Source organism: Scophthalmus maximus, chromosome 7 (assembly GCF_022379125.1).
Source record: "Scophthalmus maximus strain ysfricsl-2021 chromosome 7, ASM2237912v1, whole genome shotgun sequence".
Classification (NCBI taxonomy): domain Eukaryota; kingdom Metazoa; phylum Chordata; class Actinopteri; order Pleuronectiformes; family Scophthalmidae; genus Scophthalmus; species Scophthalmus maximus.
This window is the reverse complement of record NC_061521.1, coordinates 13,871,136-13,890,133: the sequence shown is the minus strand read 5'-3', so window position 1 is coordinate 13,890,133 and position 18,998 is coordinate 13,871,136. Positions and strand designations below refer to the sequence as shown.

Genomic DNA, 18,998 nt, shown 5'->3' with positions numbered 1-18,998 from the left:
GCCGGGTCAGAGGCTGCCGGGTCAGCTCGTCTTGACTTTCCTCGGGGGGTTTAAATTAGACCTCGGCTTCTCGGTGTCGACACAAACGGCGGCGGACCTGAGGTCTCTTAAAGCATGGCGAATTAATCAGAAACCAGTTTAAACCACCAACACATCACCACAGTTTTAATTTGGAGAGTAGATCAGGTTGTAAAGTAGGACTGTAAGAATTACAAACTTACTTTATACTCAACAGATTATTTCTATTCTATTTTAATTTATTTTATTCTATATTCTTTTTCTAATTCAGTGTGTATATGTTGACTGCTACATGGACCTTGACAACACCAAAAAAAATCCCTCGTATGTAACCTGTTACCTACCTGGCAATAAAACTGATTCTTATTCTTAAATCTCATGCAATGCGAACAGATTTAATTCAATTCTATTTTGATTTCACTTTTAAAAATCTTTTTTTCCAGGGATGATGAGTAACCATTCCTGTTGTCTTCTAATCTAATTAAATCTAATGAATATGAAATAACAACAATACTTATTTCTTACATATAGTTGTGGTAAGACTCTATGCGGGGGACGTGTGTAATTTTGCTTTTAGGGAAGCAACATTTCCATGGGTTTCCTCAATATGCAAGACAAAACAAGAAAAACTCTGGATGAAGATGGACGCCTGCATTCAGGAGACCTGAGGGTGATAGACCAAGAGGGTTTCTTGTACATCACAGGGATAATTAAAGGTAGAGCTATCAGAGCAGATGAGGCTTCTGTGAAGAAAACTGCTATTCTTAGGTCAGCTCACATTCTGCACAGTATCCACAGATGAGTGCATGTTGTTCAGGACAGAAGATACGGCTCCATTGTCGTTGTTATAAGTCATTAACAGCTGCAGTGTCAGAGTGACCTTTCTCGCTCGGTTCAGACTTGATCAGAGCAGCAGGAGAGAACATTCCCCCAGTTCCCACAGAGTAGGCAGCAAAGAAGGAGCTATCTATCATCAGGAACTCTATGCTGATAAGGAGGAAGCTCTTGTCCCTGCTTTTAACTGTAAAGATAATTTTCCGTTATCGTGTAATATCCACAGCAGCAGTGTGTGCATACTGCAAGTGTTCACTCCAACCTGTAATTATGATTTATGAGGAAATATACCATATACGATATTCTTTTAATCAAAATCAGACTAGTTGCCTTCATGATGGAATCTTACAATGTACATGTTTTGTGTAAATTTTTGGTGGTTTTCAGTTCATGGTTTAAACCGGTTTTGATGAAAAAGATCATAGGGGTTATCATCATAAGTGGAGGGAGCTTGTAAATCCAACAATAGTCATTTGCATAATATTAAATTTAATGTACGACATTTTCTGATGTTATATTTGTTGTCTTTATTCTGTACATTCATGATGTTTTCAGCAAAGAACACTATGACCTGAAGAAAATAAGAGTGCAAAACATTTGCAAGTTTCATGTCATGGAGCCTGGCAGCTCCGATCCAAACTTGTCTTTCATGAAGAAACAACATTGTCAAATACATCACACAAGAGGCTAAATGCAGCCAATAAATAGACACCACCACAGGTTCAGCTGTTATAGAATATACGTAAAGAACACAAAGTGTTATATGTTGGTCCAAAGTTTTAAGAGAGTGCTTTGGAGTGTGCAGAAAAAAATAAAACATTCAGGATCTCAAGTCTCGAGTCTTTTTTAAAATACATATTTTGTTTTAAAATGTGCAGACACAACAAGCCATGATAAAGTACAGAGACACTTATAACAATTATCTCACAGCCACGTTAGAATCCTATTGGTCCAGATCACGCACTCTTTGACAGATTGCATCTGTGAATTCTGAGCACTTCGAGTTTCCTCCCAGGTCTTTTGTGAGAACCTTGAAGTTGGATGATAAAAGTAATATTAAATCAGAATGGGAACATATAAACAGAAGTACATGTCTCAATGTCTTGAAAAGAAGATTACCTTCTTCTCTCGAATGGTGTCAAAGCAGGCAGTTTCGATCGTCTTCGCGTGGCCATGCAGACCCATGTGCCGCAGCATCATGACTGCACTGAGCAGCAAGGCGGTGGGGTTGGCCATGTCTTTTCCCGCAATATCTGGTGCAGTTCCATGAACCTGACAGAGGAAATGAATTACAATCCATCATCATGAAACACTTCTCTAAAAACATCATATTTCTAAAATGATTTTAAAAAAGGCATGGAGGCCAGAGGTTAACATTCATTCCTCATCCTGATTTTGTAATCTGCAACTTGTGTAAATATAAAACAGGAGACTTACGAATAGGAACAAAAACAACGTACCGACTCAAATATGGCAACACCATTGGCGCCAATGTTCCCACTAGGAGTCACTCCAAGTCCTCCAATGAGTCCAGCACAAAGATCACTACAATGGTAAACATGGTAACATACAGTTAACCCTTAGATTTGTTTCTATGCCTTAACTTTGACTATGATAACTGCATGGCACTCACATGCACCTGATGTTGAACTGATAAAGACGATGTAAGCACTATTTGCAATAATGCATCTTCACCACAAATTTTCCATTTGCAGTATTACGTTTTAAGCCACCTTAACTTTCACCAATACTTAACTGTTATAGTTAAGGTTTGCCTATGTATTTCTCCTGAAGTGAAGTTTTTGTGGTTACACGTTACTATTTTCTGTTAATATGTTGTCTGGTTGAATCAACCTAGTCAGCACTGCTCTCTGGGAACACATTTCTACATGTAGATCAAAACAAAAAGTCACAGTGCAGAACTGTATGAAAATTAAATGCATATACGAATGTTGGTTTTTGTTGTAATTCAATGATCTCTCTTACCTGAGGATGTCTCCATACAAATTTGGCATCACTAATACATCAAACTGTGTGGGGTCCTGCACCATCTGTAGAAACATAAGCGAATTAATACACAAAATTTCAAACAAAATATTGCTTCTTATCCATCTAAACACATTAAACTTGTTCATAACTAAAGTTCATTTCACTTACATTAAGACACACAGTATCCAAGTACATCTCAGAGAATTTCACATCTTTGTGCTTTTCAGCAGCCTCTCTGCATTTTCGCAGGAAAAGCCCATCTGACATGCGCCTGTAAAAAAAGGTAATAGGATGACAACCTTTATATTTCCACAAACAGCTTTAAAATGACATAGTACTATAATTAATTTGTAATTATAACAACTTACATGATATTGGCCTTATGAACAGCAGTAACACTGGCCCTCTGATTGTTTCTGGCATATTCAAAAGCATATTCGGCAATACGTTGGCTGGCTTGCTCTGTAATGAGCTTAATACTCTGTACAACTCCATCAACAATCTGAAATAGTTAGTATGAAGAGAAAATGTGAGTACCACATCTTCATCAATCTACGCTGGGGAAGAAAAATCAACAATCACAACAACCACCCAAAAAATTTAATTTAAAAGGAAAACAGCCTATATTTTGACTCGATGAGGATATAATCAAATGGTCAAAACAGGGGGAAAAATTTAAATACAACAATGTGAAAAATAAATAGGTAATTTATTGTTCATTTGTTTTTACCAAATGTTCAATCCCACTGTATTCTCCCTCAGTGTTCTCCCTGATGGTGACCAGGTTCACATCAGTGTAGGGGGTTTTGTAGCCCTCCATGGACACACAGGGTCGCACATTGGCATAGAGGTCAAAGGTTTTCCTAAGCAGAAGGTTCATAGAGGGATGGCCAGCAGCTATTGGTGTCTTCAAAGGACCTGCATATTGTTAAATATTTCAAAATTATTTTCTCTTTCACCTTGCAAACACCCAATGGAGGATTAAGATCTAAACTTATTGTACGTGCCATGTTTGTTTTTAACAGCAGTTAACAGAAATGTGTCAACTACTGCTTGAAAAGCTACTGTTGTCGAGAGATTAATTACCAAATAAGTATCAACACCAACAGAAATAACATATTGGCAGATTATCAAGTTTTTGTAAATATAAGAAGAGTTACCTTTCAGGCCAATCTTGTTCCTGTCCATTGATTCTTTGGCATCAGGAGGAATCATCCACTTGCCACCAGGCCCTTGGATGGCAGTGACATTCCTCTCTTCCCACTGAATAGGTGCCTAATTCAAACATGTGCAAAGAAGCACAAGATCATTTTATCTAACGCATGTTCCCCAATTCAATTTAAATAAAGATTAGTCACCAATACAATTGCAGACTTTAAGTGGATTTCTCATTTGATCTGCTTTGTTTGTATAGATAAATGCTGGTGTCAATAAAGAAATATATCTGTTACTAACTTTAGCTGCTTCAAATATTTTCATGACAGCAGTGGAGATCTCTGGACCAATTCCATCACCAGGGATTAAAGTAACAGTTTGTATCTGTAAAGCAGAACAAAGACATACAAGATTCAGTGATACAAAAACAACTATGCACTACATAGTCACAAAATCGATAATAAAGTACTACAAGCAATGCATTTATTACAAAAATGTACCCCACGGGTGAAAGTCCTGGGCTGTGGAGTCTCTCTCATCAAAACTCCAACCACCTGTGACACCTGGCAATCAAAAAGCTCATCATCAAACACTTTTTTCCATCCAACATAAGCCGACTCTACTGCATAAATAAAGTCATAAATACTGGTCTGTGTATTACTGATTGAGAAAAAAGAGAGTTATGAGCTATGATATAAAGCTAAGGTGCAGCTTGCTGGAGCAGTGCTGTAATGCTGCCTCGCAGTGAGCATCAAAGGAACAGAATGACCCAAGAATAGTGCACAGCTGCTGTGCCAAAAAACAATTATCTAACACTGTATATTCACCCCCCACATCCCACGTCCCATGAAACAAACAACAAAGCAAACACTGCACATCATTGGACAGCATAATAGCAAAGAAGGAACTTCTCATAAAACATTGACGGATATTAAAAAGGCCTAGCTGGATCGGCGGCGGGGATGTCTCACTGAAAGCCGCTATGGCTGCAGGTACTAGGCTTTTGCTGAAGCGGGAGCTGTGTTTGACCTTGTGGATCTGTACCTGTGTCCTGAGGGCAGTCTGGAGAAAGTGGCAGGAGTGGGTGAGTGATGTGATGTGCTATTGAGGTTGCGATGCGAGTGGTGGCCTTATAATGAGGTTGGGTGAGGAAAGACCTATTATCTTAGCCGTATGGGCTATATGTGTTAGTTTTGTTCGGATGGATGGATGATGCATAGATGGATGGATGGATAGTCTGCAAAGCACAGTCTCCAGATCACCGCAGCAGTTACCAGTCCATGTTAAATAGCATGTCCTGGTGTCTTGTTTAGCACCAAAAGCTGTGGTTAAGGACCCACACAAGAGGCCTGCAATGGAGGCGAGGGTTAGCTAAGCTGGCAAATGTAATGTTGCTGTTAATCGGACAATAGGAAAAGCAAAGCAATGTTCATTTTGAAGACACACTGGCAGCTTTCAATGGCAGGCTCATCGTAGCCGTACTGAGCAACAGACATGCGACAAAACAAAAATGGCCATTTCAGATTTGAGCCTCATTACTACCGAGGGACATTGCTAGCTAGTCATTTTCCTCACCCAGCGGGTGAGTTCAGTCAACTTTAAAAAAAAAAAACGTATGCTCATTAACTTACTTCCTGTGCCTTGATTTTATCCTTGTCATTGACCGATAAACCCCACTGTCTTAGTAGATTTAGAATCTGCAGATGATAAAAACGTGTGTAGCTTTGATAGAACATATCCAACTTGTACAATCGGCTATACGCTGTTACAACAATGTAGTTATAAAAAAAACAACATGTCGCTAAAAAGCTGGCTAGCTAAATTGCTGTCAAGAAACAGGTTGCTATAGTAACTACAAGCAAGTAGCATTGCTAGTTAGCCGAGTAGCTGATGTCTTTGATATTCTGGCGATCTTTGAACGCATAAACGGAAGTATACGACCCAAAGATTAATTGACGAGTTGCAACAACAGTGCCATGCGCTTGGTGCAACACAAGTGACAAATGGACATTTCCCCCCGGTACATACCGCTGACCTCCACGTCTTCCCTGCCATCCTGAGCTATCCGACCAAGGTCGACACTGCAGCAGCAGAAGAGGCAGAAGAAGCAGCGGTGGCGCTTCTTCTTCTTCGTTGGTGTTCTATAGTTTCCATCCTTAACGTCACAATACCGCCACCCTCTGGCTTTAGACACTGACAGGAGTATTCGTCAAATACACAAACTGAAATCTTCTGCATCCCCCACTGCTTCCATATCCCCATATAAGCTACTTTAAAAAAAAGAAAAAGATTTGTGCATTGTTGTTAACATGACTATAAAACGAGATCATTCCCGTTACAGAATGGTCTGTATTCTGTATTAAATTATTTTGGGCTTTATAATCAAAATTCGTCTGCCACTCTTAATTATTCAAATACTTTTCAGTGCAAATTATAAATAGCAATAATTACATAAAAATTAAATGATACAATTGAAATCCTTGCATACAGGTACCATGCTCGATATCTGTGCAGCCCACTCGATTGCTCTCTCTTTCTGGTGATTTGATACTGCCACTGCTGCATCCATCTGTGGATCCTTCATCATTGAAAATATGAATAAATTCAACAATACTTTAGTTCCTACAGCTAGGACACTAAAGTTCATAAATGCCACCAGCAAGTGGCGCCATTATGCTGCTACTGAGTTTACATGGGCGAGTTCATGAGTGGCTTATTTAAGACAGATTTATTAATACACATTTTCTTTGGCTCTGGATGTGTAAACAGTATTACTAACATTGTAAATCTGAGCAAAAATCAAAGCCATGAAGTACACGTTTACACCTTTATAAGCACTGAATTTTCAACAAGTTGGTCGTACACATAATAAACTTTATGGTATAAAACAAGTAGAAACGGCTAAAACAATCATTCATTCACTTTTTGCAAAAGTTCAACATACAAAGAAAGCATATAGCATGGGACACATTAACTCCCAAACCTATCCAGCAATGCAAAATGGAAAAGAGCTCTTAATTACTGAAAACTTATAGAAATTCTTAAGCAGCATATAGCTCTCAGCATAAATGCGGGCTACAACATGGTACAAAATGCACACTGTGCAAGTATAGACCTCTTTGAACCAAACTGAGGGGTGTCAGCATGGATAAAGGTTTTCAAACCACTTGTGTCCAATACCCGATGCATAGGATGCGATAACAGTTCCACTAATGCCTGCACTGCAACACAGAGCATGTGTCTGGCAAAAAATACTTATCAAGCATTTGGATACGGCTTAATAATTTGAAAAAAAACTACAGTACATCAGACATAGTATTTCATACAGCAAAAAGTTGTTGAATGCTGCACATAAATGTGCTCAACTTAGATGGCGTACTGCTTTGGCTGCTTCTTCAGGCTCATTGATCTTTCGGTTTGTGAAATTACATGCGTGGCTCTGTTGTTGAGGAGTCTGCATTCATGGAGAACATCTGTGGGAGTAGAATATAGGTAATGGATTACATAGAGTATCATAGAGGTTGAGTTGACAATTTGTCAGAACATCTTACCATTAAACTGCTTGTAGGCTTCTTCAATAATGGCATTGTTTGATCTCTTTATGTCCCAGTAATTGTCTTCAACCCATGGCTTGCAATCAGGATGTTCAACAAGCTGTCCATTCTTGTATAAACCAGCTAAACATACAAAGACAGAAAAAAAACTTATTGTTTCATCACAGGCTCTCGGTCCGATAACATTTCACTTGACCAAGAAAACATAACGGGCGAGTCTGTAATGTCAGTTGAACTGTATGAAATGTAAATACTACGTCCAAGATCTGAATCTGTAAAAACATCACTCTGACCAGGATATGAGTTTTTTTTTTGGGACATCATGCACTTGACCACTTTTTGATCTGTGTAATGAACCAGAAATCTCCTCAATATTGAGCCTTAAATCATCTACAGTCTCCATCTTCTTGATTCAACTGCATACATTTCTCCATTACAATTTGCTCTTGGGAACCTTTAATTCAGCAACTTTTTTTCAAAGTTTGGCTTAAGGCTGCAATTTAACAAAATGTGAAAAATGTGAAAGGGTCTGAATACTTTCTGAATGCACTGTTCAAATATTATACACTTGCATACAATTTACAAAATTGTACCTTTGATGGTATCATCAATGTCTTTGCATAACTGGTACAAGTCACTGCCACGGCCGACCACTCTTTCCCCTATAGTTCAGACAAACAAATCCAGAGAACTTGGGAAACATTCACATTCATCTGAGAGTTAATGCAAAGGAACAAATGAAAGAAATATCTTACCATCCAGCACCTTAATGTTGGAGAACATGTCCAGGACTATGGTTCTATATGATGTGTTCCTGCAGACTGACACAGAGAGTCATTTGTGAGTTCTCACTAGAATTTTCCATCCACTAGATTGTTTCAAATAAAATTAATTTAAAAAAATTACCTGGATTAGTGTAATTATAAGTGTTGTCTTTAAGACGTATACTTTCTAGCTTTCTCAAAGGCTGAAGGCAGTGTAGGTTCTCAATGCTGTTGAAAAAAACCCCAGAGAAGATATAATTTCACGGGGCCTGAAAAATACCATCACTAGCAGCAAAAATATTATTTTGCTTAACATCAGATAGTATGTAATTAACAGTGAAATTAGTGACATATTGTCACTCTCATTCATCTAAAGTAAGCATTTGGTTAAACGTTATTAAGCAGTACCTGGATATGATGTTCCCAGCCAAGTTTAAGTTCTGTAAACTGTCACAACTGCGCAGTGGCTCTGAAAATACACAAGCAAAACATTAAGCTTACGAAAAATAAATAAAAATTTATTCTATGATGAGCGAATACGCAGCATGGAAATTAAGACTCTATTGCTCCTGACATCTCACCTATATTGGAAATCCTGTTTGCAGACAAATTGAGCACAGAAAGAAGCCGGAGAGACGCGAAAGGAGCCAAATTGGTGATATTATTTCCAGAGAGGTCCAGTCTCTCCAAATTTACACACTCCCCAATGCATCCAAGGTCATGTATTCCTGTAGAGACAAACAGTAAGAAAAATAGATAACAAGAAACAATGATGCATTTTTCAAAACTCAAAATACTGAAATATTAATTTCATCTTACCAAGACCTCGCAATTTGAGGAACAGTATCGACTCCAAGTCAAACTCTCCCGTTCGTGACTTGAGCAGCGCGGCGGTGATCTTCTCACAGTCTGCGTCTGCAGCACAGCGAAGCAGTCACAAATGTTCTGTTCTTACATATGCAAACGCGACCACAGGACTCTTGTATGTGAGTCAGCACTGCAGAGGCAGCAAAGGCTGGAAGCGCTTTATGGCACAACAAGAAAACAACTCATGCAATCATATGTTAATAGTAAATAACAATTCATGCGGCCCGCAGATTTTTCGAATCTGCCAGGACACTGAAATATTCTGCTCGGGGGGGGGTCACACACACACACACACACACACAGGCTGATGTGCTGTGATGGTCCTGACTCGACTTTATGATCAACTGGGGGAGTTATATTTGGTTTGATTTCCTAAGGCAGATGATGTCCCTGACTCTTAAGTCCACATGAGTACTCCTTCACGAGCCTGCTGGAGGGAAACAGTGATTCCCTGTAGAGAAGCAGCAACAAGACTCGTCAGGTTAACCAGACATAATGAGGCTGGGGTGCACCGTGTTTTTTCCTCTTTTAATGCTGTCGTTTATTATTATATTTAATAATAAGTTACATTAAATGGAGGCATGTTTTTTTCCTCACATTTATGGATATTGTGTTAGGACACTTGTCGTTATAACAGCAGCACAGAATTGGGGGGGGGGGTGGATGAAGGACCACCCGACCTGCAGAAACGAAAGGTGATGGTGTCACTGTTGTTAGCTAACGTCGGCGGCTACCTGTGCGCTAGCTGCGAGCGTCGTGCGGCTGCGTGATTCGAATGCGGCTGATCGAGCCGGATGGAACGTGGGCGGCTTGTTTAATGAAATGCTGATTCTTCCTCTCGTGTCCCCGCTCCTGGTGATGATGGTGATGGTGATGATGACGATGACGACACACGCAACAAAACAAATGGTTGTGTAACGAGCCACTCGTCGTTAGCTGCACGTTAGCATGAGCCGCAGCTCGCTAGCCTAAGCCGCCGCCGACGGCTAGCGACGCTGACGTAGCAACAAGCTACTCGTCACAGCTCACCTTGGTCCTTCTCTCGCTTCGACTCCATCGCGGGCAACTTTGCTGCTTGGAGGCGGGAAAAAAAAAACGTGTCGCAACAGAGAAGCGATGGTTTTTCAACCGAATGCGGAGACGAGAGGCGAAGCGGTGGTTGTTGTGCGGGAGTGTGACACTGGCATCTGTCCCGGGGTCCGGCCAGGACGCGCTCACTGAGCACGGCTGTACGGGGCTGGTGGTGCTGCCGCTGCTGCCGTGTGACGGGCAGGTGACGAGCGATGAGCGATGAGCCCGCGACGGACCTCGGCTCTCCGCGGCGCGGAGCTCCGGGTGATCGCGGATGCTTTGTTTGTTAAAGAGGCCGGTGGAAGATGGAGATCGCGTCCGGAGAAAACTGTCTCCCAGTGTTCGTTAGATTGTTGCCTCCCGAGCAACAGGTCCTGTGTCAGTTTGAAGTTTTGTTCTTGTTACCTCGGAGCCTTGACTGACAAAAATGAAATAAAGTGGATTTCTGCTTGTCAGCACAGAATACGAGTAAAAATAAACAAATCATTGTATTGACAATAAGTAAATGAGCATGAAAAATAAGTTTTTCAAATGGAGAATAATTTGTCCCGAAAATAGAAAGGGAAATTACACGATTGAAAAATGGATGAATGTTTGTGATGATGTTTATGTTCGTGTTTAATTAATACGCATTGCCATGGTGCAGAGTCCATTCATTTCAGGTGGATATGTTCTAATCAATTAAATTACTACGATAGCTTAAGTGACCACACTTTGCGGATGAAATGAAAAATGAAATTAATAAACAGAACACGATCAGCTTCTAGCATTTGATGAAACGATTCAACATTAAAGTTGTAGACAGTAGTAAATAAAAAATGCTGAATTTAACAAATCAATGAATAAACAAGTGAATAACAGTGGTGATGATGATGATAATAATAATAATAATAATATGAATTATGATGAAATGTTAGTACATTTCCATTTATGCAAATTATACTGCTATCATCATTTATTAATTCATTCATTTACCTCGTGTCCCATTGGTTGTCGGTGTGTCTCGGCTCCGGTGGTCAGCAGCAAGAGGAGCAGATCTGTGTGCGCTCCTTGGACTCCGCTGTCAGCCTCCACTGACACAACTGGACACTGCTCTTTGACTCTTTTTTTTCTAACCTTTTTTTTTTTTCTTATTATCATTTTATACAACCTCTACATTTTAATTTTTTTTGCAGCCAAGCAAGATATTTCCCGCGAGGACATCGATACGGGTTATTTGCAGCGTCCTCGACACCCTGTGCGGAGACTCACATCCCCTAAATGCCTCTCATTGAGAAAAGGCTGCGGACGGTCAGCGCTGTCAATGTGTTCAAGCAGCAGATCACTTGATCGAGATGGGAAACAAGCAAACAATATTTACCGACGAGCAGCTGGATGCCTACCAGGTGAGCGTGCGTGTCATGTCCCACTGAGTCTGTACCTGCATCATATGTGTGCAACCCCATGGGATCAGAAGAAAACAAATGAAAATGTTAAAGCACAAGATAACAAATTCAGACTTTCTTGAAATGTGATTTTTAAACCTTGAGTTTAAAAAAGAAGAAAGAAAACGGGAAGTTTACAAAAGTACATGCTTTGTGTTTAAAAGGCTTAAGTGCACGATTTGCTATTCCATGATGATGATTATTATTATGCATATTTGTCTAATTTCTGATATGGACCTCTCACTCCTGGTGACTTGGATTGAATTTTAAGGATAAAGCAAAAAAACAAACCAACATTAAACCTTTTCAATCACGACTTCAGTCACTTAATGGAAATATAGTGGTCCTGGATTCGTGATAGGCAATAATCAATCACCAAATAAGGTGCCATCCTTTATGACTCCTCTGTATAGCTGGTTTTGATATTATGACTGGACGATCTAGTGTTCATTGAGTTATTATCTGGGAAGATCCAAGCTTTTGTTCCCCCAGCAACAATAATGCAGGTTTTTCTGTGAAAGAATATATCTCCATGTGCACAGGTTTATCACGTGTTTAGGTGTGGACTCAATAATTGATGCCAAGTCAGTGTGATATGCTGTGAAACTCTACTCTCAGGAGACAGTCAAGTTCTCAAGAGCCTCTCTGGTTACTCTTGGTTGCCCCTGTTTAAAAGTCCTTCTCAGAATACTGTTGCTTTTTGTTTCGAGCCTTACTTCGGAAATTGACCAATGTGATATCTTATTATTATTATATATTTTTTTAAGATCAGATATTTAAGATATAACACCTGATATAGGTTTTTGTTGGTTTCCTAAGAAATTCAGTGCTACACCACGTTATGATCTTTTCTATGCATGTAGGCTTTATTCGCTGCATTGTGTTGTTTGATGGAGCCTAGAACAGGTTAGGATATTGTTATTAGATAGTGCTTTGAATATTCTCACAATTATAATTAACCTATTTGTATGCAGTCCTGTTTTTGACTTGGTCAGGTGCAACAGTGAATTGGGTTCCTTTATTCTTTTGTAAATCACATCTGCTCCTTACACAAGTTATACAAGGGAGAATGTAAAGTGAGGTGCTCCCTGTCGGGCTGCTGGATAATGTCTGTGCCAGTATACATGCATGTCAGACAACAGCAGATCATGTTCCCCTGCCTTCACCGTTCCTATCGCAAGTGGCATGTGATAACACTCATATACGTCCTCATTTAAGAGAAAGCGGACACCTCCACGTGGCGTTTTACAGTAAGGGTTGCTCACATGACTTCAGAGGAATTATGACTCACAGACGTGTCACCGAGTGTTTTTAGACCTTTTTACAGAAGGTGTAAACAATTACTGTAGGCTACCGTCAGCAGTAGGCAATTCAGTGCAGTTCTTTGTCAACTTACACGTGCTGTTTTTCTCCCATTGCAGGACTGTACATTTTTCACTCGCAAAGAAATTCTGCGGTAAGTTTTATGAAGTGAAGATCTTGATGCTGATGCTCACAGATGTGATGTAGACCCATTACAAACCGTACACCTCACCATGAAAGATCATACACATACTAACACCACCAGGATGTTAGTATTTCCTTCCTTGCTCTATGCTGTAAGTTGAAATACAGTATACATTTAATGAACTCTGATTTGGCACGTGATACTGAATGTTAAATCACAATCAATACTTGCAGTACAGGGGTCTATATGTAAACATTTAACATGTCAGACTGCACTTGGCACGTGCACATGTGTCAACCATGTCAAGTCCTCAGAGCAGACTGCTTCTCCTCGATGAAACCTGATACTTAAGTTGATTTCATGTGTAATATTTGGGCTCTGTTCAAAAAAGGGAGCTTATAATTCTGGTGATGTTGCAGCCTGGGGATGATGGTAGAAATGTAAAATTTTTCATTCAATAAACACTGTCAACAGTCAATGGAGTATGACACGATTACATTTGGGTTGGTTGATTTAGTTTTCTTCTGATTACAACGTTGAAATACTGCATTTTGGCGTATGCGCACAGTGTAATTAATGTGTATGATATATTTATTTGAATCTATAAACATGCAATTTTATTAATGACGGTATAGGTTATAACATCTAAATTGTGTGTCAATAATAACATTTCAGTCAGAAAGCCTAAATGTTTTTATTTGTACAAAGTGAAGCTGTGTAAGTGCAAAGCAAAATTAAGGAACGTGGTCTTCAAAAAGATTGAATTAGAATACAGCCAATTATTATGTAGTGGCTCCCTAAGTTTCTTGGTACTGACTGACATTTTACTGTACATGATTATCTTATCCATTACATTAGCGATCTTCTTGTATCTCCTCGTCAATCTGTCCATATCGTCCTGCAGCAGTGTTAGGCTGTTATGGAAACCTTTGAAAGTCACGTTGACCTTTTGACTGTGGTGTTGTTTTCATCGCCACCCAATGAAAGTGTCATGTTTCTTCCTCTTTCAACATGTGTAACCTCAACACCTAAAAAAAAAAGGGAAGTAAATATGAACATACTCTTATTGATTGCGCTATAAGGTATCATGACTCACTGGGTAGCATCATTCTGCTCTTCCCGTCAGTCACTCCCTGCATGACAGGCATAAATTAAACAAAACGCTTTGCTTTTCTCTTTAATTGAATTGACCTGTGACGCTCATGTTTCAGTGTCTTTTGTCAGTAGTTCCTACATGGAAGATAAAAAGAAACTTAGAGAAATTAACTTATCAAGTCAAGAATGTTGCTGTAGGATAAGGATGGAGGTTGTGTGATTCCAGGCCTGTATGTGCAGTAAAGGTTGTTCTATAATAAGATAAGACAATAATTTGTGTCCACTGGTGCATCTGTTATTATCTTCTCTAATCACCTGAACTATCGAGAAACGGGATTAAAATTGAACAGATTGCACAACATAGTTGTCTTAAAACAGGTCTGTATACATGTCCCCCTGTTGTGGTCCTTCTTTGTTTCTTAAGAAACACAGCATTTGTTATGTTCTCCTCATCCCAGTGATATTGAATTGACTGGGTTTCCGAGGCCAGCAGCGGACTGGAAACCACATTGACAATCAGCAGAGGGCGTAATAGGCTCCTTAACTTTATGACCTTCATAAAACACTCCTTGTTTCCGTCCCCAGCTGCAGCTGTGACAGCACAGTTATGTAACATCAAAGAAGCAGGTTATCACTGATGACCATAAGGTCACTGATGTGAGCCCTCCAGCCTTATGTCATACAACTCAAGAACATAACAGTTGAGTGTTTTTGTATATTTCCATTTGTAAAATATTTGTAATTGAAACCCAATGTTAATTGCAAACTGAATATAATTTTTTCCCATCATGATTTGCTATTTCCATAAAAATACTATTCAAAGAGATTTCTGAGCCAAGGAGGTCAGAGAAGCTACATGCCAAACTATTTCAAAGGACATGAGTGACACAGCTCCTTGTTTTACTGAGAGTGTATATATCTGTATGTTGAGTAAAAAAAAAACTCACAGCAAGTGATTTTTATTTCTTATTCTAGGTTGCATGGCAGATACCATGAGTTGGCTCCACACCTTGTACCAATGGACTACACCAATGAACCTGATTGCAAACTGCCTTTAGCCTTGATCGTCAACATGCCAGAATTAAAGGTAAGAAAAATCCTTTACTACAGTACCTCAACATGGCATTAACTGTGTTGTAACTCCTTTCAAATAAATCTGACAATTTTTACCCATTCTTTGTTTTTCACCAGCAGTTTGCACTCCTATTGTGTTTTCTATTTTCTATTTTGCTTATTAAATCTTTATGACACAAATGTGGCACCCGCTGTGGGCCAACACCTAATCAATACACACTCTCTTCTAGAGGACAGAATTGATTCTCTCATCATCACACATCACACATTTGTATGACACAGCATATGAAAGCTAATGTGCCATGAAATGCTTTGCCTCTCTATCAGAAATTCTAGAAATGCCATGTCGCATAGCGTCACCAAGGGTTTAGCACAGAAACTCATAACCTGTCCATCCTCTGGGGATAATAAGCCCTTTGCCTGGAAACTGTCATGACTGGCAGAGCTGTAAGGATGGCAGGAAGAAGACGGAGACCAGTCAAGGCAGGATTGATGAGAACTCGGTCACCCTAAGTCCTCTGCAGCTGCATAACCATAAATTCACTCCTATCTAGCCGAGGACTCAGTTTTAATGAGCTGTGTTGAGTCGATTGGACTGATTCAGGCTCCACTCACGTGTCCTAGGATATACACTTAAAATTGACATTGCTTTAGATGGCTGTTTATCTATATGGCTATGACTGAGCTTACATTGAGCTCAAACATGCTCTCTGTTGCTCAGGACAACAGTTTTATTTCATCACACACACACACACACACGTCTATTTTGATGGCCTCTACGACAGCGTCAATTTATTGCAAGTTGTGCCAAATCAGCTAATTACCTGGGATATAAAACCGCTCGTCGCAACGTTCGGGCAATAGAGGAGAAAATATTGGCTTTACCATGCCAGGAAAGAGAGAGAGTCAGCCTTTTTTCAGATGAAGCCCGTGATCAGCAGAAAACCACTCAGCTCATATGTGAAACAGACAACAGCATAAAACACATACATAGGTCATGAAAGCTACGTTTCCTTACGATGTTTTACATGAATTTATTTTCTGATCCAGAATAAAAGCTCTATATATGTGTGTTGTCGTCCCCTCCATCTGTAGGAGAATCCATTTCGCAGCAGGATCGTCGAGTCTTTCTCTGAGGATGGGATGGGGAATCTTAGCTTCAATGAATTTGTGGACATGTTCTCAGTCCTCAGTGAAATGGCTCCAAGGGAACTCAAGGCCATATATGCCTTCAAAATATATGGTATTGCCAAATTTCTAGAGGATATTTCTTTTTTTCTTTCTTTTTTTAAAAGTTCCTAGATCTTTATAAAGTGAAGCCATTGTTTCCTGTTACCGCTGTTACCCACAGATTTCAATGTGGACAATTACCTGTGCAAAGAAGACCTGGAAAAAACTCTGAATAGGCTGACAAAGGAGGAGCTGACCCCTGAGGAGGTGGAGCTGGTGTGCGAGAAGGCCATCGAGGAGGCGGATTTGGACGGGGACAACAAACTCTCTTATGCTGACTTTGAAAACATGATAACTAGGGCTCCTGACTTTTTAAGGTAATTAAATGTGCCTTGCCAAATATCATCTTCAGTTTGTGTATATAAAAGCATGTGACGATATTGTTTACACATCATTTTATATTCAAAATTGGGCACTGGGGCTCTGTGTCCCTGGCTATTTAATGTTTACATTCCCCAGATAGCTCGTCGTGTAATTGTCACCCTAACAACACATTATGTTCACAATATGTAAATTGAGTCATTATGTTTCATATGTTCATTTTGTGTCTTTTGTTACTCCAGTACCTTCCATATACGAATCTGAGAGGGCCCAATGGAAGTTTTTCCAAGGTGGACAGTGTGATGAACCTCAGGACTTTACCTGAACCACGTCCTGGCCACAGCACAGTGCCTGTGTCCCGCTCCCATCGTCAAAAAATCACACATCAGTGCTCTCTGGCCTGAGTGCAGTCTGCTGAGTAAAGAAATCAAAACACTGGGTACAATTGAGTCCCCAGGACATTGGATTTTTTTTTTTTTACCGTAGAGGGAAGTGGTTTTTTCCCCCTTTTATCACATATAAAGGGCTTGACCTGGATTGGTCTCTTTCTGGGAGAAAAGGTCATTCTTCCACATTTTAAGTTTGGAAAATGGGGACTGAATGAAGTCTAAAACGAGCCAAACACTGGATAGCTGCTTATTGGGGCCGTTCAAGAATACTACATGAAATGCTCCAGCTACCTATATTGCACATGTCTTCCTACAATGACACACACAAGCTTGAGGTGAGTGAAAGCACAGCAGTGGCGTTAAGGGGATACATATATTCTTTATAAGCTATGCAATATTTGTACATGCAGTGTGTTGCTTTTCGTCATTATAGGTTGTATTGGTTCGTTTTTTTCTCTCGCTTGTGGGGCTGGAACATGTTGACAATCATATATTACTGTTCTCCAGTTAAATGAAGGGCTCTGTCATCTGAATTCATTTTGGTAGCTTTCATCCGTCTCAGCCATTATCGTGAGATGTTAGTTACAGCCATCTACATGTGACAGTGCAGTATGTGACTTCAGGTATTTGTCTTACTTTGAATAAATGTTTTTTTCTGTCTGTATTAGTTTGTGTAGTTAATCATGTCTGTGGGAATGAATCTGTGTGATTCATTGTGGTCACTGAAAAAGCACAAGCGAATTGTTTAAATGCAGGAGCCCCCACCCGACGAGCAACTTTAACGAGGTCTGCAATATCCTGTCCACCAGTTCACCTCAGCCCACCCACCCATGATGATCAAGCAGTGTGCACAGTAAAGATCAAGAAATGAGTGACTGCGCCTCTGTATAGCCCATCACATGAGCTGTAATAACTTGTTAAGCAGGATGTGATCAAGAGCCAGCTGCCTCAGCGTTCACAGGCATGATTACATCCTGCACACACAGTTCATCTCAACGGAAAAACTGGAGGAAATGGCCCTGGTTGTGTTAGTTAATGATTCATGGTTTCTGGTTTCCAGGCTGTAAGGTGCTGATTTGCATCAGGTGCATATAAAGTACAGTGCACAGTGTTTGTTTTTGTTCACCTAATTTCTTCAGCACAGGTTGCACCAGGGAGTCATATTGCACAAGTGGATGTTGGCTACATGCAGACCAGGCATCTGCTTAGAGTTCGGTCCAAGTCGTCTTTTATTGCACGATGGCTGCAAATTGAATGTGACCTGGTTAATTGGTGCTGAGTCGGACTAATGCAAGACAATTATAAAGAAGAGATTGGGACACAAAACATGATACATATGTTGGGAGGAAACAGTTCAGGTTTGTTTCCTGTTGCATGTCGCTATCGGTAATAACAAGCACTGCCAAAAATGAAATACACTTGAACCCATTGAGAAGTTCCAGTGTTTCCGCCTTGTGTCTAGCAGCAGACAGAAAAAAAGAGCAGCATCTGAGCAAGCTACATTCAAGTGGATCAACACCAAGATGTAAGTTTACACAACAGAGCCTACAGATAATGAATTCCGAGGGTGTTGAAATCAGTTAAGGAGTGTGCAATCTGCAGGGCGGCCAGTTCATTCATTCCATTATCTCCAGTTCCCTTTATGAGGCCAGTATCAAGCACTTAGAGCAATACAGCGCTGATTGTGTGGCCTCATTAATTAACCGAGAACATCTGTTAATTATGATTCCAGCAGAGAAGCTTCTGGCACACTGCGATACTTGGGC

The 18,998-nt window shown here is 40.0% G+C and overlaps 3 protein-coding genes across 9 annotated transcripts; 1 reads left to right on the top strand and 2 right to left on the bottom strand.

The window, feature by feature from the left end:
• Nucleotides 1-1,145: 1,145 nt before the first annotated feature.
• On the bottom strand, nucleotides 1,146-6,134 carry idh3a (isocitrate dehydrogenase (NAD(+)) 3 catalytic subunit alpha). Of its 2 annotated transcripts, XM_035643054.2 has the most exons (12): nucleotides 6,025-6,122; nucleotides 5,628-5,693; nucleotides 4,497-4,559; nucleotides 4,297-4,380; nucleotides 4,002-4,116; nucleotides 3,572-3,759; nucleotides 3,210-3,343; nucleotides 3,010-3,112; nucleotides 2,839-2,903; nucleotides 2,313-2,397; nucleotides 1,972-2,124; nucleotides 1,146-1,882 (listed from the first exon to the last, which is right to left on the bottom strand). In XM_035643054.2, the coding sequence occupies exons 1-12, from the start codon at nucleotides 6,049-6,051 to the stop codon at nucleotides 1,796-1,798; spliced, it is 1,170 nt and encodes a 389-aa protein (XP_035498947.2). In that variant the 5' UTR covers nucleotides 6,052-6,122; the 3' UTR covers nucleotides 1,146-1,795. The 2 variants fall into 2 exon arrangements, with proteins under 2 accessions (XP_035498947.2, XP_035498948.2); XM_035643055.2 differs by lacking the exon at nucleotides 5,628-5,693 and having other exon boundaries at nucleotides 6,025-6,134.
• Nucleotides 4,973-17,892, top strand: cib2 (calcium and integrin binding family member 2). Of its 6 annotated transcripts, none has more exons than XM_035643060.2 (7): nucleotides 4,973-5,080; nucleotides 11,428-11,637; nucleotides 13,098-13,132; nucleotides 15,194-15,305; nucleotides 16,388-16,535; nucleotides 16,644-16,839; nucleotides 17,086-17,892. In XM_035643060.2, the coding sequence occupies exons 2-7, from the start codon at nucleotides 11,587-11,589 to the stop codon at nucleotides 17,105-17,107; spliced, it is 564 nt and encodes a 187-aa protein (XP_035498953.1). In that variant the 5' UTR covers nucleotides 4,973-5,080; nucleotides 11,428-11,586; the 3' UTR covers nucleotides 17,108-17,892. The 6 variants fall into 6 exon arrangements, with proteins under 6 accessions (XP_035498953.1, XP_047189285.1, XP_047189284.1 ...); XM_047333329.1 differs by lacking the exon at nucleotides 4,973-5,080 and adding an exon at nucleotides 9,920-10,045; XM_047333328.1 differs by lacking the exon at nucleotides 4,973-5,080 and adding an exon at nucleotides 9,932-10,051.
• Nucleotides 6,706-10,344, bottom strand: lrrc61 (leucine rich repeat containing 61). The gene is made up of 9 exons (XM_035643056.2): nucleotides 10,211-10,344; nucleotides 9,134-9,229; nucleotides 8,896-9,042; nucleotides 8,723-8,783; nucleotides 8,457-8,542; nucleotides 8,306-8,371; nucleotides 8,144-8,212; nucleotides 7,548-7,673; nucleotides 6,706-7,469 (listed from the first exon to the last, which is right to left on the bottom strand). The coding sequence occupies exons 1-9, from the start codon at nucleotides 10,236-10,238 to the stop codon at nucleotides 7,363-7,365; spliced, it is 786 nt and encodes a 261-aa protein (XP_035498949.1). The 5' UTR covers nucleotides 10,239-10,344; the 3' UTR covers nucleotides 6,706-7,362.
• Nucleotides 17,893-18,998: the final 1,106 nt, after the last annotated feature.

What these genes read in the sequence shown, in the direction of transcription:
- idh3a (XM_035643054.2), bottom strand. Translation starts at nt 6,051, where the DNA reads ATGGCAGGGAAGACGTGGAGGTCAGCG. An exon ending in TGGATACTGTGTGTCTTAAT is followed by an intron (nt 2,904 to 3,009) that starts GTAAGTGAAATG and finishes ATGTTTCTACAG; the next exon opens with ATGGTGCAGGACCCCACACA. An exon ending in ACACCATTCGAGAGAAGAAG is followed by an intron (nt 1,883 to 1,971) that starts GTAATCTTCTTT and finishes TCCAACTTCAAG; the next exon opens with GTTCTCACAAAAGACCTGGG.
- lrrc61 (XM_035643056.2), bottom strand. Translation starts at nt 10,238, where the DNA reads ATGGAGTCGAAGCGAGAGAAGGACCAAG. An exon ending in AAACAGGATTTCCAATATAG is followed by an intron (nt 8,784 to 8,895) that starts GTGAGATGTCAG and finishes GTGTATTTTCAG; the next exon opens with AGCCACTGCGCAGTTGTGAC. An exon ending in CAACATTAAGGTGCTGGATG is followed by an intron (nt 8,213 to 8,305) that starts GTAAGATATTTC and finishes TCTGAACTATAG; the next exon opens with GGGAAAGAGTGGTCGGCCGT.
- cib2 (XM_035643060.2), top strand. Translation starts at nt 11,587, where the DNA reads ATGGGAAACAAGCAAACAATATTTACCGACGAGCAGCTGGATGCCTAC. An exon ending in TCAACATGCCAGAATTAAAG is followed by an intron (nt 15,306 to 16,387) that starts GTAAGAAAAATC and finishes CTCCATCTGTAG; the next exon opens with GAGAATCCATTTCGCAGCAG. An exon ending in ATATGCCTTCAAAATATATG is followed by an intron (nt 16,536 to 16,643) that starts GTATTGCCAAAT and finishes TGTTACCCACAG; the next exon opens with ATTTCAATGTGGACAATTAC.